Source organism: Rattus norvegicus, chromosome 8 (genome assembly GCF_021556685.1).
Source record: "Rattus norvegicus strain SHRSP/BbbUtx chromosome 8, alternate assembly SHRSP_T2T, whole genome shotgun sequence".
NCBI classification, from domain to species: domain Eukaryota; kingdom Metazoa; phylum Chordata; class Mammalia; order Rodentia; family Muridae; genus Rattus; species Rattus norvegicus.
Window position 1 is genome coordinate 128,677,468 of NC_141541.1, and position 27,564 is coordinate 128,705,031.

Sequence of the window (27,564 nt, forward strand, 5' to 3'; positions counted from 1 at the left end):
CTGCCCCTCAATTAGACATAACTTTTAAACATGGGTGCTTCCTTCTACAAACTAACTTTACTTTCATTGTTTGGGACTAAAGGTGTGTACTAAGGGCGTGTGTGTGTGTGTGTGTGTGTGTGTGTGTGTGTGTGTTCCAGCCAGAGGGATTAAAGGTATGTTCGAAGGCTGAGCTACATCACAACTAGAAACAGGTTTTTCCAGTAAACAACACAATCTTGGGGCTCACAGTGTGATCAAATATCCTGCACCACCACAGCCACAGTCTGAGGACAAGCTCTTTGCCATAAGCCACCAGCTGCACAGAAGTCTTTGCTTCACCAATAGAACTGAGAAATACAGCACTTCTTCCTGAGAAGCAACTCTGAAACAAACACATGGGACTGAAACACACACACACACACACACACACACACACACACACACACACACACACGTGTGAATCTTTACAACAGACTTCTTGTGGTAATTCATTGTTTTAAATGAGGGAAGCTGTTGGTATGGCTTGGTTTTCTCTTTCAGCGTTGAAAATAGGAGGGAAGTGTCCTGATTTGAAGCTGCTGTCACACGTAGCTTTGGCAGCTGTGAAGAACCTGCTGTAATGGTGGGCCTTCGAAAGCTCAGGTAAGATGCTTAACTGCGCTCACCTACCTTTTGGGATCGGTGGCAACGGGTCTTCATACAGAATCTTCTCAACTAATTCTGACATCGTTTCTGAGAAGAACGGGGGTCTCCCTGAAATCACATGAACTTGCAGAATCAGTTTGCATCCCCACTAATCCCAAACTAACTACAGGTATTCCAGAGGAATTACACAATCATAAATACAAGATTTACACACGTTCTAGGGAAAAGGCTGTTACTAACTACCGCATGCCTGGCAAGTGTCCAGGGTACACATTTCCATCCTTCTCAAATGCAGAGTTAATTTTCAAATCAATATTCAAGTTCACACAGGGTCAGCCCTCAGTGCCTCCAAGTCACTCGCCCACAGGCCGCAGGAGACCTACATATTCTCCAGCAGTCAGATGCATTTCAGCATTGTAGATAGTTATGAAAGTCACTACATGTCAGATGCTCCAAGAGCATCCACAGCCTAAGAACAAAGTGTAGTCTGGTGTGCACAGAAATGTTTTAGAACTGATTTTGTGACACCTGCTAGATCAGGCACTTGCAGACACTAAACACACAGTTTGCTCCTGTTTTAGCATGGTTTGGTTTTATAATGAACCAAAAACCAATCACCTGAAAACATTTCATAAAGTAGACAGCCCAAGGACCAGAGGTCACTGGTAACAGAGAATTCAGTCCCCGTCACGATTTCCGGAGCCGCATATATCAGAGAGCCTGAAAACCAAAGCCAAGAGTGTCTGGGTTAGGCATGTGAACTATTCCAGCACAGGAGCTCCTGAGACGAAGACACAGGAATTGTAGCATGTACCAGGGCAGACTTGCTAGAGTCAGTGAGATGGCTCAGTAGAGCAGAGCTGCTTGCCACCAAGGCTGACGGCCTACAGTCAATCCCCTAGACCCACGCAAGAGAACAGACTCCCTCAAGCTGCCCTCTGACCCCCACTCACCATGGTACAGACATGCCCACATATCCACATGCCTACATCCATTGTGTGTGTTTGGTGTACACCAAATGCAGGGAGAAGCTAGGGTTGACGTGACACTGGATGAGTCCTCTATAGATCTCCACCTTTATTTTTGAGACAGGGCTCCTCGCTGAACCTGGAACTCGCTAGTTTGACTTGACTGTCTGTGCTGCAAGCCCCAGGGATCTTCCTGTCTCTGCTCCCCTGTGCCCCAGTAACTATGCACACAGCCATACCTGGCTCTTTTTACATCGACTTTAGAGGATCAAATCCAGGTCCCCCTGACCATGCAGCAAGCATTTACTCACTGAGCTACTACCCCCATCCCTGAGCACGGTAACCCCAATACTGCTGGCTGCACCTCACTGCCAAACCCACCTGCCAAGAACATGCCCTGAGAGTGGACTGCAAAGACCAGCCTTGCCACAGGGCTGAGCACACTGGGGAAGAACTGGTGTGTGCCAGGCCCATTCTGAGAGCTGAGTGAGCCAGCCCTGCTCGGGTGGGTGATGGGAAGATGCCCACAGTGCCCGAGATCTCTTGTGCTGACACCTTAGAGCTGCAGGGACACTTCAAGCCCAGGATCAGCTACGCGTGTACAGGACCCTCTGTCATGTTTCTCCACACACGTGTGGGTAGTGAAGCAGAGGCCCACGCTGCCTCCTCAGCACGGGCTCCCGCCTACCTCGGACTCGGGTCTTCATGCTCTTCCTCAGTGTGTTCTCCCCACTGTCACCACCTCCTTCTTCTGCTGCCACCAAAGCGAAGAACTCCTCCAGGCTTTCCCCTTCCACCTTTGCCAGGCAGAAATTGCTGAACTTCAGTGTTCCGGGCCCTTCCAAGAGTATCTGCAAAGATGGAGAGAGTGGCGGAGGCTCCAGAGGCTCCAGCGGAGGCAGGCTCCAGAGCCCAATTCAGGCTTCACAGGGACCCCGGAAACTGTGCCCAGGGCTTTGCAGCCTCCTTGCCCTGTCACAGCTCAGAAAAATGTGACACTGCACTTTTAAAAGGAAGCCAATGAACTACAGCAGTGGTCTTGAAAGATGTGGTATAAATAAAACTGGGGGGAAGCTTCACCCCCCAAACAGCCAGCATGGCACTCTAGTAACAGGAGAATCCAAGCTGTCACAGTCTCAGACGCCACAGAGCCACCATGGAGCTTGGGCATTATGAAGATGAAGAATAAAGATAAAAGTGGCAGGGCCTCTGTATCCTCGAACACTACACCCACAAAGTCTGTGGGCCAAGATTATTAGGGGGAAGATTTCCTGATGTGCACAGGTTACCACACCATTCACTATGTGGGCCTGGAGCATTGTGGGATGTGGGTACTTGACAGGGCTCAAGGCCAAGCCCCAAGAACACACAGAGGTGACTGAGGATGTAAAGACCCACCTGCTTGTGTGCCATTTATTAAAAAAAGGATGTGTAGTGTGGGGTTTTGAACTGAGGGGCCATAACTAGTGCTGAACATGGACTTGGGCCTAAGTCACCTCCTACCTACTGCCTGACCTTGGCAGCCCGTGGAGTCCTGCTTCTCACACGTACAGCAGGAAGGGTAAGGTCCCTTTTCAGCTCTGTGGAGAGTCATGGAAGTCTCACAGACAAAGGGCTGGGACTGACTCAAGTTGGCCAATGCCCTGTGTGATCAGAAGTTGGCTGTACACTGCTGAACCAGCCCAGAAAAGCTGCATCATTCCAGCCACGTCACTGAAAATGCTAGACAACAGTAACAGGGCTGGTGATCTTCTGTTGAGAGCAGGTTAAAGTCAGCCTAACTCAGACACTGACACTCACTCACCACAGTGGCCTGCAATGTCCCCACCAGCATCCCCTGGAGGCCTGATCAAACACAGACTGGCGTCCAGCATGTCCTAACTCCACAGCACCATGCTATCCCAAACAACAGCCACTGGTGACACAGGCCACAGGTGGGGCAGTATTCCATAAAGCCTTATTGACAGAACAGGGACCCTACCCAGCTCTTCCCAATACTACTTTTCTAAAGCAGTTTACATCACAGACCCTCCTGGAAAGCCTTGCAGTATGCCTCATTAAATGTCCCACACAAGGCTAAGCAAACTATAGCTCGGACCCAGAGGCCACATCCTCAGCTGTGAACTAAAAGGTTTTTACATTTTTACACTGTTTTCAAGAATAAGAACAGTATGTTTGGTGGGGGTTACTTCAGGTTTGGGTTGTTAGAGACAGTCTCACTCTGCTATCCAGGCTGTTCTGGAACTCACTATATACCCCAGGCTAGCCTTGAACTTATGGCAGTCCTCCTGCCTCAGTCCTCAAGTGATAGGACCATAGGCACAAGCCATCATGCCCACTCTGAATGGTATTTCCTGATATGTGGAAATCTATAAAATTCAAATTTCAAAGTCTATAGATGACACCCACATGTTTGCATATTGTCCTTGCTGCTTTTTGCACTACCGTGACAGCTGAGTGTCTGAAGACCTGGGTTAGGTTTATGACTGCTTCAAGCAAGAGCTACTGTGTCATCTGTAAGACCTCCACAGTCTCCCTCTGTCTTCCTTGTGTGTCCCCACCCCTCCCTTCATGGTTTCATCTTCACATACCGATTGCTGACAGAGCAAACCACAAACAACGCTCCGCTTTCACTCCACGGCATAAAAGACACAAGGAGCTCAGACTAGCGATGCCGCCATTCCTAAGTGTGTGACTTACGCAAAAGTCCGAGATGCTTTGAACACACCTCGAATACCACAGCGAGGGAAGCCTCAAGGGAGTTTGTGACTCAAGTCAGGTCACATGGCTTCCGAATCAGCCTGGGGGAACCGGGAAGCTGAGCAGACCCATGATGCTTGGATAGAACAGAGCGGCATCTCCAGGTTGCCAGCAGTGTAATGAAAACAAGGTACTGTCTGTGCCATCAGGAAAAGGACACGGTCAGGAACGCCACTGTCAAACAGGGCGTGGCCGTGCTCCAGCACTGAGAGAGGACTGCACTGGATCATCACTCACAGCACAGGACACAGGAACTGAAAACTCAGAGACCTCTGCAGTGAGGAAGGACTCTGTCCCAAAAGCAACTTAAATAGACCACATACATAGATGACATAGATTTCCTCTTATTAAAAAAAACAAAACAAAACAAAACCCTGAGAAAGCCCTTGGAGTTGAGACGTGAGGTACCAGGAAGTCAGAGCTCTCAAGTTACCTTCCCAGGAGAAAGGTCACAAAAGAGAATGCCAAGCCTGTGGAGATGGTGCAGCCCTGTAACCAGGTCCACCCCAAACTCTCTCACGACATCTTCCGGGAGGTTCTGGTCCTGAGCAATCACTGTTTCTAGAGAACCACCTACGAGGATTGAGCCTGGATCAGCCACCACTATCACCCACCACCCACCACCCACCACCACCACCACCCACCACCACCACCACCCACCAGCACCACCACCCACCAGCACCACCACCCACCACCCACCACCACCCACCACCACCACCACCCACCAGCACCCACCACCCACCAGCACCACCACCCACCACCCACCACCACCACCACTACCACCACCACCACCATCACCACTACCCACCACCACCACCATCACCACCACCCACCACCATCACCCACCACCACCACCACCCACCACCACCCACCATCCACCACCACCACCCACCACCATCCACCACCATCCACCACCACCACCACCACCACCACCACCACCACCACCACCACCACCACCGCTGCCCTCCAGTCAGCACTGTGTCTGCATGCACACACTCACAGCCCTACCTGTGCAAAGCTCCACCACCAACCAGAGATGATTGCTGGTCTCGTACCACTCGTGAAAAGTTACGATGTTCTTGTGTTTTATCTCGTGGGTGAGTCGGACCTACGAAAACACATTTACAACTGAGAAAACAGAAAAACCATGGGGTTCATTTACAACTGTCAGAGGTGCAGGTTCTCAAGGACTGTCACTGGGAAAGGCTATCATGCAACTTTGACAAACATCATGAGTGTGTGAGTGTTGTGAGTGTGCGAGTGAGCGTGCAACTGCTAACAGCAAAGAAAACTACTTATGGTCAATGATGAAAGTAACATCAGGATGGCCACTGCCACGACCGAGGAACCGGGACGTTCTGTGGAGCTGTAACGGCGGTAAGTGCCAACATATCTGATGGAGGGTGAGATATACTGGGTGTGTGCACATCACCCACAAACCTGGCTCAGCCTCACCAGCCTGAGCACTCGGGCACAGGGCCTACTCTGCAGTCAACTAACTGTCTCAGGGCTCATGCACAAACAGATGTTCTGTATGCCTGATGGAACAGAAAAGAGCCAAACGCAAAGTCCAAACTGTGCGCTGGGTACCCCCACACCACCCCTCCCCACCCCCACACCACCCCTCCCCACCCCCACACCACCCCTCCCCACCCCCACACCACCCCTACCCCACCCCCTGTCCATGACTGCACGCCTGAAAGCTGTGGGTCTTGCCTCTGCCTGGCCACCCAGGACGGACCGCCTGCCTCAGCTGTCAGCACTCCCCACCCATCTCTACTGTCTCTCCCTATTGAGCTGCTCCTGAGTCTCTGCCAAAAGGCACCTGGTGGCTGACCACTTAATCTAGTCTCTCAGTAAGAGAAGCCAGATGAGCTAAGGCAGCCTCGTGCCCAGCCAGAAAACATTTCCGCACCCTCTGTGGATATGAGCAATGTTACTGGGTGTCACTAGCAGACATTTCGCAGGGGTTTCAGTCAAGACATCAGGTCACCCCAGCAGACCTCTTCCTCCTCCTCTCCCAGTAATCTGCCAGGGCAGGTGAAGCTGGAGAGGCTCCAAAAGGGCCTGGAGCACAGAGCCAGGCAGTGAGGACAGGGAGCTGACAGCAGCAGGGAGCAGGTTACACAGGCTTGGCCCTCACAGGAGAAAACAACTCTACCTCAGGCAATGTTCTTTCAAGTTTCCATCCTAACCTCAGATGCTGATGAAGCCACCACCCTCCTGTTCCCTCCTCACACAGCAGAAAGCACCAGCCCCAGCTACCTTCTCCTTCCATCTTGAACACTCCAGCTCCAGTTTTTTCTCCACTGAAGCCTCGCCTTGGAGGCCACTGTCGGTCACCTCTCCTTCCCTAAGTCCTCAGCCTTTACCCCTCAGCTGCACAGCACAGCTGAGCTCTCTCTGCCCTGTATCTATCTTTCTCTGACAGCCCCTGCCCCAACTCTGTCACAGCTGTCAGCTCTAGGTAGCTGCTTCTGCCTTCTCAGTCACTGTGGATGCCTTGGGCCTGACTTCCTCCTCAGGGGGTGTCGGCGGGCCAGGAGCAGAGTCTCCTCCCAGCCAATGTAGTTAACAGAAGCAAAATAGAACAAGGTATACCAGCTCAAAGAGCCCAGCGGCTACAGTCAGTGGCCCCCTGCCTGTCTCACTGGTCTCAGACGGGTGGGGAAGCCACTGTCAGTGAGGCTAGCTCACTCCCTCTCCAGTCTGCTGCTTGTGCTGTCTTCTGCTCTGCTCTGCTGGCTGCCCGTCCATCACTTTATACACTTCATGCTGTAATGGAGGAAGCTAGGCCTCTTCCACCTTCCCTCACTGTGACCTAACATTGATAAATACAACAGTGCTTCCAATTCCCATCTCTGTCCCGAATGTGCTTCTTTTTTTTTTTTTTTCCCCTTTTTTTTCGGAGCTGGGGACCGAACCCAGGGCCTTGCACTTGCTAGGCAAGTGCTCTACCACTGAGCTAAATCCCCAACCCCCCGAATGTGCTTCTAAAGTGCACTCAGACGCCCAAAGCCTTCCTGACAGTCCACTGGATAGACAATGGGCTCCCTGAAATCAATGTCAGACCTGCCCATCTCTGGGCTGCCTCCCCTCTCAGTAACTGGCAAAGCCATTCATCTGGCCGGACGCCCAACAAAACCACAGCTCCTCCTCCAATCCATGTGTCCTATGAGTATCTGAAACACCAGCACGGCTTCGCAGAGGGGTCCAGGCTCTCTTTACACATCACTCAAAACCCAGGAGGAGGGGGTGTCTGTGGACCAGGAAGGAAAGGGCCTGGAGTACAGCTTATGTCACCTGCATGGACACCAGTGAGCAGAGCTAACCTACATCACTGACAGTCAGAGCAGGGTGTGTGTGAGCAGCCCACTTTGTCATGCTGGCACAGACCCAGGAGCTGGGAGTGTAATCTGTGCTGTATCCATACAGCCGGCAATCCGTAAAGGCACAGCAAGTGTTTCCAAGCCCTTGTTTGTCCTGGTCAGGTGGCCTCATCTGCTGTCATTGCCCCCCTACCCTGTGTCTGTCTGCAGAAGACACACTCCACAGCTGGCAGCTCCTTCTCAGTCTCCAGGCTCACAGTTACCGCAGAACAATCTGTGGGCACCGAGAGTGCATGCCTCTCTACAGAATGGACTGTAAATGTGTTCCTATAGTGTGATGCATGCTGGGCCAGCAAATTAGCTTGACGGGCAAAGGTGCTCACCGCCAAGCCTGATAATGAGTCCAATCACCAGGAGCCACAACCCAGAAGTTGTTCTCTGGCCTCTGCCGGAATTGCATGCTGGAGTGTGTGCACACATGCACGCGTGCGTGCATGCATGCGTGGTAGGTCAGGGAACAGCTTTTATGAGCTGCTCATTTCCTTCCCCTGTGTAGGTTCCAGGGATGGAACTCAGGTTCGTCGGCCGTGGTGGCAGGTACTTCCCCACCAAGCCGTCTGGCCAACCTCATACACCAACTCTTTTTTTTTTTTTTTTCTTTTTTTCTTTTTTTCTTTTTTTCGGAGCTGGGGACCGAACCCAGGGCCTTGTGCTTGCTAGGCAAGCGCTCTACCACTGAGCTAAATCCCCAACCCCATACACCAACTCTTAAAACAAATGTCTATTATCGATCCCCTTGCGCCAAAACCACAAGCGCTGAGCACCACCTAGGCAAGCTCATTACTCAAGGCTGACAGCAACAGACAAGAAGAGATGGGGCTGTTGTTCCAGGGCAAAAACCTTGACTGTGGGTACAGCATGCCTAATGGCTTCTGTTACCTTGCTACCTATTTATTTGAGGATGGAATGCTGGGCCTTGCACACGGTAGGCAAGCATTCCACACCATCCTCTGTAGCCCAGGCTGGCCTTGACCTGTCCATCTTCCCACCTGCACCCAGACTCTCGGGATTATGTTCACGAGTCACGTGGCACCCTGTAGCCTCCAGGAGGGTAGAACCCCCCAAGACTTACCCAGTTGGTTATTTCAGGCCGTTTGCACTTCTCGGTACAAAGGATGGCCACAAAGTTGATGGTCCCTTTCCTACGCCCCTTATATACGACGGTCCTGCTTCCTCTGCCAATCTCCTCATACAAGACGAAGTTTTCCATGTCTGCCTCAACTGCTCATATACGGTAAAACAGCATGTCCAGCTCCTGGGAAGCAAACAGAAAAGAGGGAGACAGATGCAAGCCAGCAAGCAGCTCCAGGAGTCAGCCTAGGATTCATAAACAATACCACAAACCCGTCTCTACCACGGCAACACAGCAAGATGAGTTTGTTTGTATTTTATACATATGTGTGTTCTGCCTGCATTTATGTCTGTGCACCATGTGTGCCTGGTGTCCAGCAAGGACTGACGAGGGCATTGTATCCCCTCTAACTGGATCACTGTGAGCTACTATGTAGGTGCTGGGGACCAAACATGGGTCCTCTGCAAGAGCAGCCAGTGCTCTTAACCACTGAACCACATCTCCAGTCTCTCTCCCACTCTTTTTTTTTTTTTTTAAACAGGGCATCTTGCTATGTAGCCCCATGTCTCAGTTAGGGTCACTATTGCTCTGATGAAACACCATGACCAAAAGCAAGTTGAGGAGGAAAGGGTTGATTTGGCTTACACTTCCACATCACTGTTCATCATGGAAGGAAGTCAGGGGAGGAACCTGAAGGCAGGAGCTGATGTAGAAGCCATGGAGGGGGTGCTGCTTATTGGCTTGCTTTGCTCCCCACGACTTGCTTAGCCTGATGTCTTATAGAAGCCAAACCACCAGCCCAGAGATGGTACTACCCGCAAAGCAATGGACTGGGTCCTCTCCCATCAATCACTAATTAAGAAAATGCCCTAAAGGCCGGCCTACAGCCTAATCCTATGGAGGCATTTTCTCAATTGAGGTCCCCTCCTCTCCAGTGACACTAGTTTGTGTCAACTGGACATAAAACCAGCCACCACAGCCGCCTCCGGGCCTAGAACACACCACACTCACCTACTAGCCTAGAACCCACCACAGCCACTTGCTAGCCTAGAACCCACTATACCCATACTAGTCTAGAACCCACCCACCACATCCACCTACTGGCCTAGAACCCACCACACCCACCTACTAGCCTAGAACCCACCACAGCCACTTGCTAGCCTAGAACACACCCACCACACCCACCTACTGGCCTAGAACCCACCACACCCACCTACTAGCCTAGAACCCACCACACCCACCTACTAGCCTGGAACCTACCAGTCACCTACTAGCCTAGAACCCAACACACCCACCTACTAGCCTGGAACCTACCAGTCACCTACTAGCCTAGAACCCACCACACCCACCTACTAGCCTAGAACCCACCACACCCACCTACTAGCCTAGAACCCACCACACCCACCTACTAGCCTAGAACCCACCACACCCACCTACTAGCCTAGAACCCACCACACCCACCTACTAGCCTAGAACCCACCACACCCACCTACTAGCCTAGAACCCACCACACCCACCTACTAGCCTAGAACCCACCAGTTGCCTGCTGACCTAGAACCCACCACACCCACCTACTAGCCTAGAACCCACCAGTCACCTGATGGCCTAGAACCCACCACAGTCACCTGCTGACTTAGAGCCCACCACAGCCGCCTACTGGCCTAGAACTCCCAGTGCCAGGATTTGGCTGTTCTCCCCATCACAGTGGAAAGAGCCTGGCCTGAGAGAGTAACATGCGAGCCCCTAACTTCACAAGAAAAAGGAAACAAAGAAACAGCCTGCGAATGCGGTAATGACAGTGCAGGTCCGGTCAACTGCTCCACATTGTATAGGACGGTGGCTCAGGCCACACCTTGCCAGAAGTGACTCCATAATTAAAAACAGAAGTGTGCTCCATTTGAGTAATGCTGCTGCACCGGGATGACTTGACATCTGCCCAGTCTAAGCCATGGCACACAGACTGATGGGTCACTTATTTAAGCAAATAAAATATTATGACCTGAAAACTCACTGAATTAAGTCAAGAAAGCATGGACACCTGAGACCAAAGCTAAGTAACACACACACACACACACACACACACACACACACACACACACACACAGAGAGAGAGAGAGAGAGAGAGAGAGAGAGAGAGAGAGAGAGAGAGAGAGAGATGGGGGGGTAAACAGAAGATAGATGACAGAGACAGAGAGGAGGAGAGGGAAACAGATTGAGAGACAGAGGTAGGGAGAAGGAGAGACAGAGAGGGACAGAGAAAGAGGGAGAGAGAGATTACATACAGACCAATTTTATTGAAATAGACTCACAAATTTTAAATAAAATACTGAATGCAGGAATACATCAAAACCATGGCCAAGCTGGCTGCAGTCTAGAGGTGCAAGATGTGTTGAACATTCACAAGACAGGCCTGAAGACATGGCTCTGAGCTTAAAAGCACAAATAGTTCTTCCAGAGGACTACACTGGGTAACTCCTGATATTACAGAGGCATTTTCCTCTCCAACAACGCTAGCTTGTGTCAGGTTGACATGAAACTAGCCAGCACACACATGGGTCTTTACTTTTCATCCCTGTACAAACAGGGTGAAAAGTTTAACCCCAAAACAGATCAAAGACATTACTATGTGACCTGGAGGAACAACTGCTAGGAAAGTGCAGGGAGGGCATTCTAGCTAAAGACAGAGGTAGTGCTTCCCGGAAAGAACTCAACAGCTCAGGGTATAACCCTGTGAGCTAACAAATTATGTCAGTTGAAACCTTCCTCACAGCAAAGGAACCAGTCAGAGTGAAGGCATCGACTCATCTCACAGAAGATTAACGTCACACACACACACACACACACACACACACACACACACACACATACACACACTCAAAAAAGCACCAAGAATATAAACTACCAGCCAACAAATGAGAAAAAGAACAGAACAGATAGTTCTCAAAAGCAGAAAGACAGACGGCTTATAAATGAGCGAGAACATGTTCCCATCATCAGCCATCGGAGAAATGCAAACTCAAAACACTGGGATTCATCCCGGTCTGAACAGCTGCCATCAAGGAAGCACTGGTGAGAACGTGTGCAAAGAGGGAGACTTGTGCAGAGAAGGTAGTATAAGAAACACACTCCGTCCTGACAGTGGAGAGCACACCTGTAATCCCGGCACTCAGGAGGCAGAGGCAGGCACACCTCTGCATTCGAAGCCAGCCTGGTCTATGGAGCGAGTTCCAGAATAGCCATGGCTACACTGAGAAGTCTTGTCTCAAAAAAACCAAGCAGGAGGAGGAGGAGAGAGAAGAGGAGGAGGTGGAAAGGAGAGGTAGAATGAAATGACATCGTTTTCAGGCAGAGGAATAGATTCAAAGTCATTGTGGTGATTCAGATGAGGTAAGCCAGAGCCAGGAAGACAAACACTGCACTCACTCTGGCGGAATCGAGTGGGAACCGAACAGTATATAACCTAGATTTAAACATATGCCATACATGGGGCATGGGAGTAGACAGAGGACTATGGGCAAGAAAAATCAGCCTAAAGGGAGGAGAGACAGAAACAAAGGGTCATGAAAGGCAGGAAAGACACAACACCATGTTTCCTCTCGTGCAAAATCAAGACACAAATGTAAGTCCTGTGAAGGCACAAGATGACTACGCAAGGATGAGAAAAAGGAGAAGCAGAAGGGGTAAGAGAAGTAGGAGAGGACAGTGAGGGGCGGGCATAATCAAAACACAGTGACAGACATGGGAAAATGTCACAGTAAAGCTCTGAACTGTACGATTGCTTAAAATGTCATTTTTACAAAGGAACACAGGGTGCTGAGAAGATGGTTCACCTGGTTAAGGGCTTACTCTGCAAGCTTGTGAGGACTTGAGTTCAAATCCTCAACACACACACATAGAAACCCAGTAATCCCAGCTTTGAAGCTCCTACATGGGAGGACCCAGAGAGCTCACTGACAGGCTAGACCTTGTCTGGAGACAGCACCAGAGGAAGACACCTGACACCCTGCTCTGCCTGCACTCACAGGTGCATGCACCAGCATACTCACATACGTGCACACACACACTCTCTCTCACATGTTCAAGAAGCTCTGTCAACACTATATCAATGGACTGGAGAGATGGCTCAACCATTAAGAATACATACTGCTCTTGAAGAGGGCCTGAGTTCTGTTCCCAGCACCCACACTAGGTAGCTCACAACTACCTGTAACTCCAGCTCCAAGGAATCCAACACCATCTTCTGGCTTCCACAAGCGCTCATCATGTGCACACGCACATAAATAAACATTTTTTTTAAAGTAAGACTTTAGATAAGTTGCTGTCCTGGTGGAAGTGGCCACGCCTCTGATGAGAATGAAGCGGGTTCGGAGATGTAACCAGAAACGGAGCCGCAGCTGCCCACCCACCTGCACGATGGTGGGGGACCCGAGTTGCACGCGCTCTGCCTTGCCACGGTGAGGCCGCAGCCTGGACAGAAGAAACCGAGGCACCCGAAGACCTGGCCAACTCCCCTGGACGCGTGGGTGAGCCCTCTGCGTCACCATAACAACCTGCGAGACGCGGGAAAAGGAGCGGGACCTTGATTGGCTGATCGCTACCCAGGAACCCGGAAGTGACCGAGTTTACGTGCCCATCCAGCGACACTAAGGACCTCGCACTACTTCTGAAATGAAATGATCTCGCTGGCCTAAGGGAAGACTAGAAGCTGAAAAGAGACGGGGCTCGTGAGCAGTTCCCAGGTGTGCTGGCGAGCATCCCTCAGTATTTGGACGCCGCCATCCCATCTCCATGGCAACAAGCAGAGGGCCGGAAGAGAACCGGATGCTGACTGGCGGAGCGCTTCCGGCTCTATGGGCTGAGGCCGGAAGTGAGAATTCTCGGGCACACCTTCTCCCAACCCTAAGGCCAGTGAATCCTTTCTAGAAAGATCCCAAGGCTGAGGTGGGAGAAATGGCAAGATGCACACAGCACCACGGCAAGACCGTTTGGCTTTTACACGCCCTCCGGTCTCCATGACAGCAAGTAGGCGATGCATGGCGTTGATTGGCTGAGCTTAGGAGGCGTGGACCGGAAGTGGCCGGAGATTGGCGTAGGTAGAGCGGGTCTCCTCAAGGTCTAACCACTGATGTCTCCAGGGGCGCGGGGCTCTGAGCCTCTTCAGGAAACTTCCAGGCCTGGAGCCCATTGGTCGCTGCAGACTCAGGGGACCGAAGTTAGGACCGATCGGCCCCTCTAGGCAGGGTGCGCAGTGGTGATCAGATCCCACCAGGAAGGCAGCGTAACCGCACGGCTCCAGCCTCCCAAGCTGCGGGCACCGCAGATCTTGGTGGAACTTAGTCTTTCATGTCTGCCTGATCCCAGAGCGTCACAGCTTTAGCCGTTTTGCTGTGTTTGCTCTTTAAACAGGGTTTTACTGTGTAGCCCAGGGTGGCCCCCAACAGGAGTGATCCAATTTCCGTTCCTATGTAGGTTGGCAGTATCTGTGGAAGGAACAAAGCCCAACTCAGTTGATGCAGAATTCTACTGCCAGGATCGAGGTGGAGGTGGGGCTAAAGTTCCTTTTCTGGGTTGGGGTGTGGTGGTGGGGAGATAGGACTCTAAGTTTCTAAGGATAAACCAAAGTATAATTCCACCACAGCTCATGCTCGGGAACCAGCGAATTTTTAGGCTTAGGTACAGAGCCCGAATGAGGGGTTACAGACAGGAGCACGGCGAGTCCAAAGCACTGGAAGGTCTTCGACCGGCATGGAAGATGGCTTCCCCATAGCCACATGAGATGGCACTCCCTCCCCATCCCTGCTTCTTCAGCCTGTATATCTAGGACCTCTCCAATACACCCTGCTCCACACGTAATTAGGAGAAAATATATATGACTGGGATGAGTGGTCGGGAGCTCAGGTGAAAGTCCAAAGACCCTCCTGTCCCCTCTTAGGACGGAATGCCAATAGTCAACTAGGCCTGCTGTGATGATCCTGGGCCGATTCAGTAGTCGGAGATGGCAGTTGTCTGACCTAGAAGACAGTTGCGTTTGTGAGAGCGTGTGAATGGACGCCAGAGGTCAGTGTTGGGTGCTCTCCTCTGGAGCTGTTCTTTAGTTTTATTTTTGACACAAGGTCTCTCACTGGCGCCTGGGAATGGCTGGTTAAGGTCGGCTGACTGACCAGCAAGCCCCAGGGATCCACCAGTCCCCACCACCCCAGCCCTAGAATTATGAGCATGCACCATCACGCTCAGGTTTTATGTGGTTGCTAGGGATTGAACTCAGGTCCTCAAGCCTGTGTGGCAAGCACATTACCGACTGAGCCGGCTAACCAAAGGAACACGATTGCACACCACACTTGGCGAACATCTCTGTTTCTGTTTCTGTGTCTGAGGATAAATTCCCACGTGGTAGGTGACATCAGCGTTTTTCCTTGCCTCTATGTTACAGAGTAGGATAAAAAGTGTCCCCTTAGACTCATGTCGAAGGCTTTCTCTCCAGCTGGTGTCCCTCCTCAATTTGGTATTTAATCACATCTATGAGGACAGTTGTTCTAGCTTTTGAGAAGTAGTTATGAAAGTGGGGACTGGCTAAAGTTAGTGAGTCTTTGGAGGCAGGCCTATGAGGTATCTTGTCCTGTATACTCTCTCAGCTTTCTGGCTACCATGAAGTAAACAGCCCTGTACCAACAGCCCCTCCTGCTGTTCTACTTGGCTGGGAGCCAGAAGCCGCAGGTCCACAGACTGAAACTGTGCATTGTAATGAATCAATCTCCCTCCCTCACTCAAGATTGATTGATTGATCTTGTGTCTGAGTGTTCTATCTGCATATACACCTGCATGCCAAAAGATGGCATCAGATCCCCTTATAGGTGGTTGTGGTTGCTAGGACTTGAACTCAGGACCTCTGGAAAAACAGCCAGTGCTCTCAATTGCTGAGCCATCTCTCCAGCCCTGAATTTCTCTCTTTAAATTATTTCTTTCATGAATCTGTCACAATGGCAATAAAAACCAACATACCTTATTTTAAAAATTGTTTTCAAGCTTAAAGGATTCCTTCTTACAAGTAGATTTGTATCTTTCTCTTATTATTGCTTCCTTTCTATATTAGATTACTTAATCCACCTAGGAATTAGTTGGCAAACACAGGGATTTAAAATATAACTTTATTACTCCTAAGAATAATTAGGCAATTATACTAGCAGTAAGATTCTCCCTCTCTTTAGGAATTTTTGATATCCCCCTCATTATAGCTCTAAATTTTAATATATGCATTAAATTCTATTTCCAAGTTATCACTCTTTCTCCCTTGGGCTATTTTTGTACTTATAGGAGAAAGTTCATAATTTTAGTTTTAAATATTTATAATAAAAAAGGAAGAAAAATTATCTGCACCGATACCCTTATATTTGGGAAGCTAAGAGACAAGTATTGATTGAGCCCACGAGTTAGATCCAGCCTAAGCAACATAAGACCTTGTCTCATTTTTTAAATTATCTGCAGAGAAAGACTTTTTGAGAGTTATTAATACCACAGACAGCATGGAGGAAGTCTGGGGAGAGAAAAGCCTTCAGTTCCCACAGGTGAAGTGGGTTTCTGCTCCTCTTCTCCTCTCGCCTTGCATCCCAGGGGGCTGGGATTATGTTCTAAGCCACCGAGACCTGACAACTCGCTCTATTGGATGTGTTTCCTCCTAAATGTCATTTTCCACATTTTAATGAGAAAATCTGATAAAGGTGGCATACTTTTAGCAAAATGCAAACTAACCATGTAGCCTTGAAAAAGAGATTATGAAATCAACAACCAAAGAAGAAATGATTTGTGAACACTTACCAGGTCGTGGTGACTCCTCTCAACCCAGACCATGATAATAGCATGTCCATAAAGGACTTACTAAGTCCAGAGACACCAAAATGCTATGAATGAACTGATGTCTGCAGTTAGAATGGGCTGGAGCAAAGCTGCACTGGGTGGGGGAGGGGACTGTTAAGATAGACTGCATCCAACGGAATGATACGGAATTGAGTGTGATACAAGAGGAATCACACATACACACACACACGCGCACACACACACACACACACACACACAAATATATATGAAATCTGTCACAATAAAATATATTTTTTAAACTATCAAAAATGTAGGGATGTAACCCAGAGGTAGAGTGCTTGTCTAACATATATTAGGCCATGGGTTTAGTCTACAGGACTGCAAATCCATAAAACAAATGCTGAATGTGGTAATGTTAATTAATCTCAGGACACCAAAGGGCAAGCCACGTTCCCTAGACAGACCCTCTTCCCATAGGGAGAGCTGGGAAGGTGTTGGGGAGGAAAGTAGAGAAAGAATTCCATTTGAAAAGTATTTTCTGTGTATCGAACCCTTCCTCCCCCACTCCCATCTCCATGAACACCCTGAGATTCGTGAAAGTTCTTGGAGTTTTCTTGAACTAAAACAGTTTCTATCTGATTTATCCAAGGACCCATAGAGTCCTGGCCACTATAACAAGGAGGGTGATTAGCCTCCCCCTAGCCACAGATCAGCATCCTCACAGTTGTTACTGAGCCTTCTGGTCCTGAGGTGCTCAGAGCCTGTCAATTGCTGGGACAGAAATGGCCCTTGGTTTATAAGACTATATGCTATATTTTGCTTGCTGACCAAGACCAGTCGTTTAGGTATCTTGACATCACCCTAAGCTCTGCATGATCTGCATCTGTCCTCGATTTTACATCATGGTTTCACCATTGATTTTTAAATGTCTGACATCCAAAGAGGCCAGAATAGGGAATTGGACCCCCTGAAGGAGAGTTACAGACAGCTATGAGCTGCTGTGCGAGGGCAGGAAGTTGAACACCGGGCCTCTGCAGAAGCAGCCAGTGCTCTCGATGATCAATTGCTGAACCAACTCTCCAGCTGCGTTATCAGTTTTAACGATCCTGGGAAAGCATGGCCTCATTCTGGCATTTCACAGGTATTTGTCTTAAATGTTTTTATGTTTTTATTCCCTCTGGATTGGCATCTGAGTGGAGCTGCCTCAGATCCATTGCACTGGGGACGAGAGACATATCAACACCACGTCTTTCCGTGGCTACCCTGGCTAGCATCCCATTGCCTTCCTTGGTCTTAATCAACTCTAACCAGCCTGGACAGCCTCCTGTCAGCCGGCCTGGGACAGACAGTCAGAGAGCACAGCGTGGAAGACCAACGGGCCAGAGGCACACCTGTGTTGTTGGAGGTCCAGCCCAGGAGACAGAAAGGGAAAAGGAAAGAAAGGATTTCTGCAAGACACTGGTGATTCCTGAGATTCTTCATTTTACTGGAAAAGGGAAAAGAGAACACGTGCCAAGCGAAGACATATGAGGCACAGTGGGGTTGCTTTCTTTTCATGTGTGTGGTGTGTGTGTGTGTGTGTGTGTGTGTGTGTGTGTGTGCATGTGGGAGGCATATGGAGGGTGTGGGGGGCATGAGTGTGTAGGTATGTGCGCGTGTGTGTGCATGTGTGCACGTGTGTGAGCGTGTGTGCATGTGGGGGGCATGTGTGTATGCATGTGTGGGGATGTGAGGGAGCATGAATATGTAGGCATGTGTGCATGTGTGTGAGTGTATGCGTGAGTGAGAGAAAGAGACTTTACTGCATACTCTTTTTTTAGTTTTTTATTTTATTGTAGAGAATATGTATATGTATGGGTATTTTGCCTACATGCATATCCATGAACCATATGAGTGCCTAATGCCCAAGGATACCAAGAAAGGGTGCTGGTATTGAATGGAGTTACAGATGGTTGTGAGCCGCCATGTGGGTACTCTGTGTGTGTGTGTGTATGTGTGTGTGTCTGTACATGTACTCGTGCACACCACATGTGAGTACAGTGCCTGTGGAGGCCAGATCCACTGGAGCTGGAGCTACAGGCAATTATGAGTTGCCATATATGGACTCTGGCAAGGAGTCCTCTGCAAGAGCAACAAGCACCCTCAGCTTCTGAACACCTCTCCCACCCCGGGAGTCTTCTAATATACTGTTTAGACTTTTGTTTTCTGTAACTGTGGAAGCAGGATTGGCCTTGTCACATTTCTGGATCTGCTCTGACTTTGTCCTGCTTTGTTGATTGGATCTCTTGCTTCTTTTAGATTTCTCTAATGATTGGACGTGATGTGTTCCACCAGCTCACGTGTGAAATCTCAGCCACCAGCAGTGCCATTGGTTTTGGAGCTTGTAGAACTTGTGAGAGGTGGCACCAGCCTGGAGGAAGCTGAACAATGTGGAATGCCCTTGAGGCTTATAGTCTGGCCTCACTTTCTGTCCCATATCTGCTTCCTTTTTTTTTTTTTTTTTCTTTTTGGAGCTGGGGACCGAACCCAGGGCCTTGCGGTTGCTAGGCAAGCGCTCTACCACTGAGCTAAATCCCCAACCCCCCCATATCTGCTTCCTAACCTGCCCAGATGTTAGCCACCCTTGCCCCCCTGGCCATGAGCTCCTTCTCCCATGGTGCCTTCTCCACCATGGTGGATGGCACCATTGAAACATGAGCCCAGATGGACCCTTTCTCCCTTCAGTTGGTTTTGGTGTATGTTTAGTTGCAGCAGAGAGACATCACTTCCTGTGCACTCCCCACAGTTAACAACATGTATTTCCCCAGACAGAGAGTCAGACCTACCTTCTCTCTCCACCCACATATCCTAAACTTTTCCAGAGTTTTGAAAAGCAGCATACTTTCTTTTCTTTTCTTTTCTTTCTTTTTTTTTTTTTTTTTGGTTCTTTTTTTTTCGGAGCTGGGGACCGAACCCAGGGCCTTGCGCTAAATCCCCAACCCCCATACTTTCTTTTCTAAACATTATTATTTTCATATTTAAACAATGATTTACTAATAAGTCCTGTATGCTTCTATTTTTTAAAGCCTATTTTAATTAGTATACTTCAGTATTTTACCTCCCTTCTAGCCCATCACCCACCAGAGGTAGTAGAAAGAAAGGTTAATCCAAGAGAGGACTTATACCTGTTTAGAAATAGTTTTATTTTAATTTTTAATTATTAATTATTAATTTAATTTTTATTTATTTAATGTGCTCTGTCTGCATGTACACCTGGAAGCCAGAAGAGGGCATCAGAACTCAATACAGGTGGTTGTGAGCCACCATGTGGGTGTGGGAATTGAACTCCGGACCTCTGAAAGAGCAGTCAGTGCTCTTAACCATTGAGCCATCTCTCCAGCCCTAGAAATAGTTTTTTTTTTGGGGGGGGGGGGCAAATCCAATCCATGTTGTCAGGATTTGAGCACTTTAGCTTACGTGAATCAGCAGCCATAGTTCAGTCCACTCACAAACACCGCTCCTGAGTCAGCAATGGCAGACGACCTAAAACACGAGGTTCTCCCAACTGGCTCATTCGTGGAAGCGACAGGAAAGACGAGAAGCCACTGGAACACCACCAAAAGTGTTTTGGTGCATTTCTCTCTACAAAGTCTTGACAGACAATGACCAGTCAAGAGCAGCAAAGTGAACCGATATCACACAGCGTCATCCACTGTCTGTCTGGTTATATTTATACATTTTCAAATGTGTTCTCTCAAGTGTCTGCTCCAGCAAAACACCACATGCCCTTTTTCAGGCCACTTCCAGAAAAATGCTATGTGTATCCTCAGTAAAACATCCTCTCATAAGACAGTTTTCAAAAACAAAACAAAACAAAAAAACTAGATTTTTTTTTATCGTGTCAAGCCAGGAGAGGAAGAGAGGGAAAGAGAGAGAGAGAGAGAGAGAGAGAGAGAGAGAGAGAGAGAGGAAGAGCGGAAGGAAGAGTGAGAGAACAAAACTAGATCTTAAAAAAAACCAAAACTTTTCATTTCAAAGTACTTTGGATTTCTTAATTTTATTAACTGTGTGTGTGTTTGGTTTAAGTTTTACTGGTCGGGGGCTGGGAAGATGGTTCATCAGTTGTGGGCCCTGGATGCTCTTGCAGGGGACCTGGGTTCAGTTCCCAGCACTGACAGTGGCTCATGACAGCCGGTAAACTCCAATTCCAGGAGGTCTGGTGCCCTCTTCTGACCTCTTCAGGTACTGCACTAGTGCAGGTATCTCTGATTTTCACCAGTGTGGTTCACAGTTAGAGAATGGTGATTGGTGCTTTGTTTTTGAGACAGAGTTGCATATAACCCAGGCTGGTCTTGAACTTGTTATATAGCTAAGCATAGCCTTGGACTCCTGATCCTCCTTCCTCTCCCTCCCAGGAACTCTGTCCTGGCTAGTTTTGTTGTTTACTTTACCTCTTGAGAATAGAAATCTGTATACCTTCTGGAGTTCTACTTGGGAGAATTTTAGTCTCTTTTAAAAATACATCATATTAGTGTGTGTGCATATATTTGTGCACACGCTTTGTGTGGAGGGGCGGGGAGAAACAGAGACAGAGAGAGACAGAGTCAGAGGGCAACTTGCAAGAGATATTTCTCTCCTTTCACTACGTGGGTCTCAGGGACCAAACTCAGGTCTTCAGGCCTGGAAGGAAGCTTCTTTACCCACTGAATCATTTCTCAAGTAGCCCAGACTGACCTTGAGCTCACTGAGTCCTCCTGTCTCTGCCTCCACAGAGCCAGGATTAGGGGATGAAGGCGTTTAGATGGAAACCCAAGATTGAGTCAATATTACGGAGAAGATCCACCTCTTAGCAGCATCCCAGGACACTTGGATAGCCTGTCCTTGGTTCTCAGCTTTTATCACCAACTGCGACCTCTTCTGTGGACAGGACATACCCTGCAGTCTTATCACTTTCTGAAAGGCATGGATTGCGCCCTGTTCCTGAAGTTCTGAAGTTATCGCTACAGCTAACCGGTTTGTCCTTCGCTTTCTGCTGAGAAAGCATGCCCTGCGTGAAATGATGCAGTTTAAATAAACTAAGTTTCCCTAGTCACATTCGGCCTAAGAAGTCGACTTTATTACTGCCTAGGGCTACGCTGTGAAGGCTGCTTCTCATTGGCTTATTCGTCTCTGACTCTCCGGAGGCTGCCTCTCATTGGCTGATATATTCATGAATCTCAGCAAGAGAAATGGAAGTTATTCATCTTGGGTCACCGTTTCTTTTGCTGAAATTGATAAATTTAGAAGCCCCAGGAGGAAGAATTTTCTCCTTGCTGGTGCCGAGCCCAACAGGAATGGGACTTTTGTTTTCTTTCCACATTCCTCACAGTACTGAAACTGCTGGCCCCGCCTCGCCTCACCTCCCTCGGTGTGACGTAATCACAGTCTCAGGTTTCCTCGCAGTCCCTCTGTGCTGATGTCTCAAGCATGGACAAGCACAAGGTTAAGCACAATAGGCTTAGAGCATAGGCTTTCGCCCAGAGTAACCCCCAAAATATTCAGAGTAAAAAGCTTTTTGGACAGGGTCTCTGTAGCCCAATTGGCTTCAAACTTGCTAAGAAGTCAAGCATGACCTGAATATCTGATTACCCCTCTACTCCCTGAGATCTGGCATCACAGTTGGGCTGAGTCCCCAGTGTGTCTTTTTGCTTCTTTGGAGATGTGGGCTCACTATGTAGCTGAGGCTGGCTTTGAACTTGTGATCCTCCTGATTCAGCTTCCCAGGGGCTATGCAGGCAGTTTATTTGTGAATGATGGTGAGAAGCTGGGCAGGAGATCAGGGAGAGGAAGGTCATCAGCGAAGGGTGTTTTATCAGCATAAAAACAGGTGGATGCCTAGTCAACGAAGGCAGTTCAGGAGTCTGTGCACATCACACATTGCCCAGGGAACACGAGATGGAAATTTCTAGAATAGAACCTTCTATTTCCCAGAACACCCAGCTACTGATGGAACAGAGTATGTTTTAGTGGTCAGAGGACAAGGCCAGAGGAGAGGTGGTACCACAAGTCTAGAGAGGTGAGAGGAGTAGAGCCCCAGCAGTGTCCCCTCCATAGGTTTTCCCCAGTTCTGATCAACAGATAATCACTTCCAACACGGTAGTGTGGTGTGATGATGTGTGTCCCTCCCCTCGCCATTTATAAATAGCAGTGTCTTCCCTGGGGATGAGGCTCCCAGCTCCCAGTACTGCTTGACAACCATATATCCTCATGCACCACTGTAATGTGACCTTACCATTTGGACCAATAAAACTTGTTTTTTTTTTTAAGGCAGTCTCACTACGTAGCCCTGGCTCACCTGGGTAGCTCACTACATAGATCAGGCTGGCCTTGAACTCACAGACATGCTTCCATCTATCTCACACTCCAAGTGCTAATGTTAAGGGTATGTGTTACCATGTCCAGGGCATTTTTTTTTTCTTGTATAAAGCATTGCCAGGGGTTGGAGAAATAGCTCAGCCATTAAGACACTGGCTGCTCTTTCAGAGGACTTGCATCCGATTCCTAGCACCCCTGTGGTGACTCACTACTGCCTGTGACTCAGGTGCCAAAGGACCTAATGACCTCTTCTGACCTCCACGGACACTGCACACGCGTGGGTACACAGACACACATGCTGGCGAAACCATTCTTAAATATAAAATAAAATGAAAAAGTTTCAAAATAAATCCAATTAAAAATAGGTTGTGTACGGGCACCTACTTCTCAGACATGTTAGCGGAACACCGAATCTATTCTACCCTCCCTGTACTGATCATGATAGGAGTGCTTTCTTTCGCGTATCCCTTCCTTTCTCCCTCCCTCCCTCTCTCCCTCCCTTCTCCCCTCCCTGACAGAATCTTACAGGGCTCACGCCAACCTCTAACTTGCTGTATAGCCAACAATCCTGTTTCTACCTGACAAGTGCTGAGAATGCACACGTGAGGCACCGTGCTCAGATTTTACTTGGTGCTTGGGACCACGCCCCGGGTTCCGTGTATGCCGGGCAAGCGCTTTACCACCAGAGAAGCTCATTCATCCTTGACCCACGGCGGAGGCACCGTACGTCACCTCTCCTCGGTCCTCTCACAACCCCCTTTACCTTCGATCTTCATCCTGTATTATCTAAGGCCTCCGGGAAGGTTCCCAGAGGTGTTCTTTCTTCCCGCTGTCGCTCCAGGATGATGCGAGTCAGCACCTCCGTCTCTTCCTCCATTTGTCCAATTTTTCTCTCAGCTCACAGGCTAACACCCAAGTCCCTCTCTTCCTTACTGAAGTCCCCCCCTCCACCCACACCCTTAAACCCACTCTTATCCTCTGGATAGCCATCTCAGCCTCCCACTACAGGAAGAGATGGACGACCTCGTCCCGGTTTTCTCTGCAGATGCTCCACCCTCACGTTCATGCCTTCGGCTGTCTGTCCCACCACGCCTAGCAGGAACGATGTCAAGGCTTCCTAAATTCACCTCTGTTTCATCATATCCCTGCAACCACACAGCTATGTCTCCAGAATTTTCTCCCCGGGGAGAAGGGTTTAGACAGCATCTGCTCTCCTCTTGATGTCAAAACAAAATTGACCCCACCGAAGTTTATGCTGAGAAAACAAGTGAGTTTAGCACGATTACGTACAGACCTCGGGTAGGAGTTACAGCCAGGGCTGGGGATGACCTTTAAGGAGCCACCCCTCACCGGTTCAAGCTTACTCTGGCTGTGTGGGTGGCTCCTAGTCTTCCCACCTATGTCCTCGAGCCCCTCCCCGAGAGTCCGAGGCCATGTGCAATCTGGGCAGAATTACCGACAACTCAGGAGAAGGTCTTTCTACTCAGCACGCCCAGCTGTGACAAAGTTTAGTGAATGGCACAGATGGCGGCAGTTCTTCCGAGGACAGACCTGTCCCACAACACAGATCAGTTCGCAACCTAAAGTTCCTCACTCTTTCTCCACACCCTAAGGCCCTTTCTGGACTCTTTTTTTTTTTTTTTTTTTTTTTTTTTGGTTCTTTTGTTCGGAGCTGGGGACCGAACCCAGGGCCTTGCGCTTCCTAGGCAAGCGCTCTACCACTGAGCTAAATCCCCAACCCAAGGCCCTTTCTGAAACCCAGTCCTGCTTCCAGCCATTGAGAAGCGCTTTGGTGGGCCCGATGTTCTCCCTATCCCCAAGGCCGATGCTTCTGCATCTCCACGGAAGCCTTAGCTCCATAGATAGATCTTCCCATCCAACTAACTCATCATACATCCCGACAATCCCAGTTAGACAGCCTGCATCCACTCCATGGCCCACTTCCCAAGCCCAGGCTAGGCTTGTGCGTACCACATTACCTGCCTCCTCTCCAGGAATGGAGAGCCCATAAAAGGCAGGATTGTACCCTGTGGGGCTATCATTCCGACAACTACAACGGGGCTGTTGCAGGACCGCCTGGGGAGACGTGAGCAAACATCAGCTCACTTCAGACGGGACACAGAAGACAAATCAAAGGGTCTAACTTGCAAAGCCAGTGAATTTTTAGGGGGTTGCTTACAGGAGAGTATGTCACTAAAGGCAGTCACATCAGTAGAATGCTTACCTTAGCCTGGGTGTGGACTCACAAAAGCTGCATGTCATCAAACCCACCCAACATTGCAGGCAATTCCACCAAAGGGTCTCCTTTGCCAGCAACTGGTTCTTCTTATAGAACCTGGGGTTTGGTTTAGCTTTAAAAAAAAAAAACACTTTATTTTTTACATTTATTTGCTTTATGTGTATGAATGTTTGGCCTGCAGATAGGTTTGTGCACCATACACACGCAATGCCTGCAGAGTCTAGAAGGGTGTTGGAGGCCCTGGACTGAAGTTACAGATGATCGTGAGCCTGTGCAGATCCTGGGATTCAAACCTAAGACTTATAGAAGGACAACAAGTGCTTCAAACCACTGATCCATCTTGCCAGCCCATTTCTAACTTAAAAAAAAAGTGTTTGTTTGTTTGTTTATTTATTTATTGTGCCTGCGTGTGTCTGTCTATGTATGTCTGTGTGTACATGTGTGTGTGACTGTGTGTATATATGTGTGTGTGAGACTGTGTGTATATATGTATGTGTGCACATCTGCATGAATGTTTGCGTGTCTGTATTTATATGTGTGTGTATGTCTGTGTGTGTTTGTATATCTGTATGTATATGTTTGCCTGTGCCTATGTGCATCTATGTATGTATACATGTGCACATATACATGATTATGTATATGTCTGTATGTATTATGTGTATGCCTGTATGCATATATATATACATATATATATATCACGTGTGTGTGTGTGTGTGTGTGTGTGTGTGTGTGTGTGTGTGTGTGTAGTCAGGGGACAGCTTTCTGGAATTGTTTCTCTCTGTCCACATGTGAGACCCTGGGAACGGACCTTGCATATACAAACCACCACAGGCAACTTACCCTAACTCTGCGATCATCCTGGGGCTTGTAAGCACCATTAACTTCCTGAGTCCTCTGAGCTTCCTTCTTTGCTCCACAAGGGGAATTTCCAACCAGGAGAACACAGCTATGCACTAGCCTGATCTAGTACGTGCCACAAACGGGCACACACAGGCTATGCAGAACATTGTGTGATGGGAGTCCATTGTACTGCCTATGCTGGTCTCCGGCTCCTGGAATCAAGTAGCCTTATGCTTCTGTCTCTCTGGCACTGAAACCTTAGCCCTAAGAGTTCCAAGCTCTGAGGCAGCCATTTGTTTTCATCTCTTAGGCTGTCAATTCAAACTTTTCTCCCATTGGCTGCGAGTCAGGGGCTGTTTTGGGTGCAGGGAATACACAAACAGGAATCCCAGCGTCTCACCTGTAGGCTACAGTTCATCTTGTTTTCTTACTTCTCCAGTTATCTCTTTGAGTCCTAGGAGATGGGAACTGAGAGTTGAAAGACTCCATGTTTCACCTTGTTCTGTTCATCAAGGTGTTAGGTAGAACAGAACCCCAGGCACTTAGAGGGGTTCTATACCCTGGGGTGGCTTCCCCCTCCTGGTGTCATTCTTTCTATTCCTAATTCTCCCTCCCCCTCCTATTGGGTCACTTTCTTAAAGAAACCACTTGTGTGTTAACACTTCTCCAGTCCTGATTCTGGGGCCCTCAGGCTAACATAGGGACAACCTTATTAAGTCATTTTCTGCATTTGGGGTTCCCAGCCTGTACTGTAGGTTTTTAACTAGTATAGAGCAGTTGCTCTTATCTCTCTCTCTCTCTCTCTCTCTCTCTCTCTCTCTCTCTCTCTCTCTCCATTTTCTCTTGGTTACTACCTCAGATCCTGGAAACTATCAAGTGTATTGCCTTCTCTTGAAACAGGAATTCACTATGTATCCCTGGCCGGCCTGGAACTATATGGTCTTCAGCTCACAGAGATCCTCTTCCCTCTGCCTCCCAAGTGCTGGGATTGGGTTGGCTCATTAGATTCAACAAAAAGGAAGAAAACAGTGGCTCTCTTGGCCCCGTGGAGGCCAGAGACCTCTGCCCAGTGTTCTGTAAAGCTGAGAGCTGCCAGGTCACTTTACCATTTCTCTCTAGTCCCTGTGCCCTCGACTTGTGCCAGCAGGACAAGGCTTTGGGCTCTCCCTGAGAGGCTCTGCCTGCCACCTGCTTCCTCCATAGTGGAGAAAGGACAGCAGCTCCTCTCATCAGGGGCAGGATCCTGTGTGTACTTTGGCACCGGGAACCAGATGTCAGGGCCCTGCCCCGTAGAACAAGGCTGCAGACAATGACCGGGCCTGAGTGGCCGACCTCACAGATCTGTCCCAGCTTGGCGTCTCATGGCTGTAGGAACAGAGTCTCAGACAGCTGGTAAGAACACAGGAACACAGGGCAGCTACAGTTACGGGCCGACCACTAATTTGATGCTTCTGTGGTTCTACGCCACTTTTCTGCCCACAGTTTCCTGCAAATGAGAGGTGTCCAGACTTGTGACATGATGTT

General features: G+C 49.0%; 1 protein-coding gene and 1 long non-coding RNA gene across 15 annotated transcripts in view; one reads left to right on the forward strand and one right to left on the reverse strand.

The window, feature by feature from the left end:
* Positions 1 to 13,368, reverse strand: part of Ulk4 (unc-51 like kinase 4) — a 305,588-nt gene extending 292,220 nt beyond the window's left edge. For 2 of the 7 annotated variants that reach the window (XM_087563003.1, XM_087563002.1), the window contains exons 1-7: positions 13,021 to 13,368; positions 8,817 to 8,999; positions 5,364 to 5,463; positions 4,789 to 4,928; positions 2,284 to 2,446; positions 1,246 to 1,347; positions 652 to 735 (exon numbers count right to left, since the gene is read on the reverse strand). In XM_087563003.1, coding sequence (XP_087419129.1) covers positions 652 to 735; positions 1,246 to 1,347; positions 2,284 to 2,446; positions 4,789 to 4,928; positions 5,364 to 5,463; positions 8,817 to 8,954 — 727 coding nt within the window. In that variant the 5' untranslated portion in view covers positions 8,955 to 8,999; positions 13,021 to 13,368. 7 annotated transcript variants of the gene reach the window in all.
* Positions 13,369 to 13,424: 56 nt separating this feature from the next.
* LOC120094299 (uncharacterized) lies at positions 13,425 to 21,701 on the forward strand. Of its 8 annotated transcripts, NR_190867.1 has the most exon segments (5): positions 13,892 to 14,057; positions 14,286 to 14,359; positions 14,749 to 14,873; positions 17,940 to 18,159; positions 21,380 to 21,701. It is a non-coding gene; the product is annotated as an uncharacterized LOC120094299 (long non-coding RNA).
* The last annotated feature ends 5,863 nt before the right edge of the window (positions 21,702 to 27,564 follow it).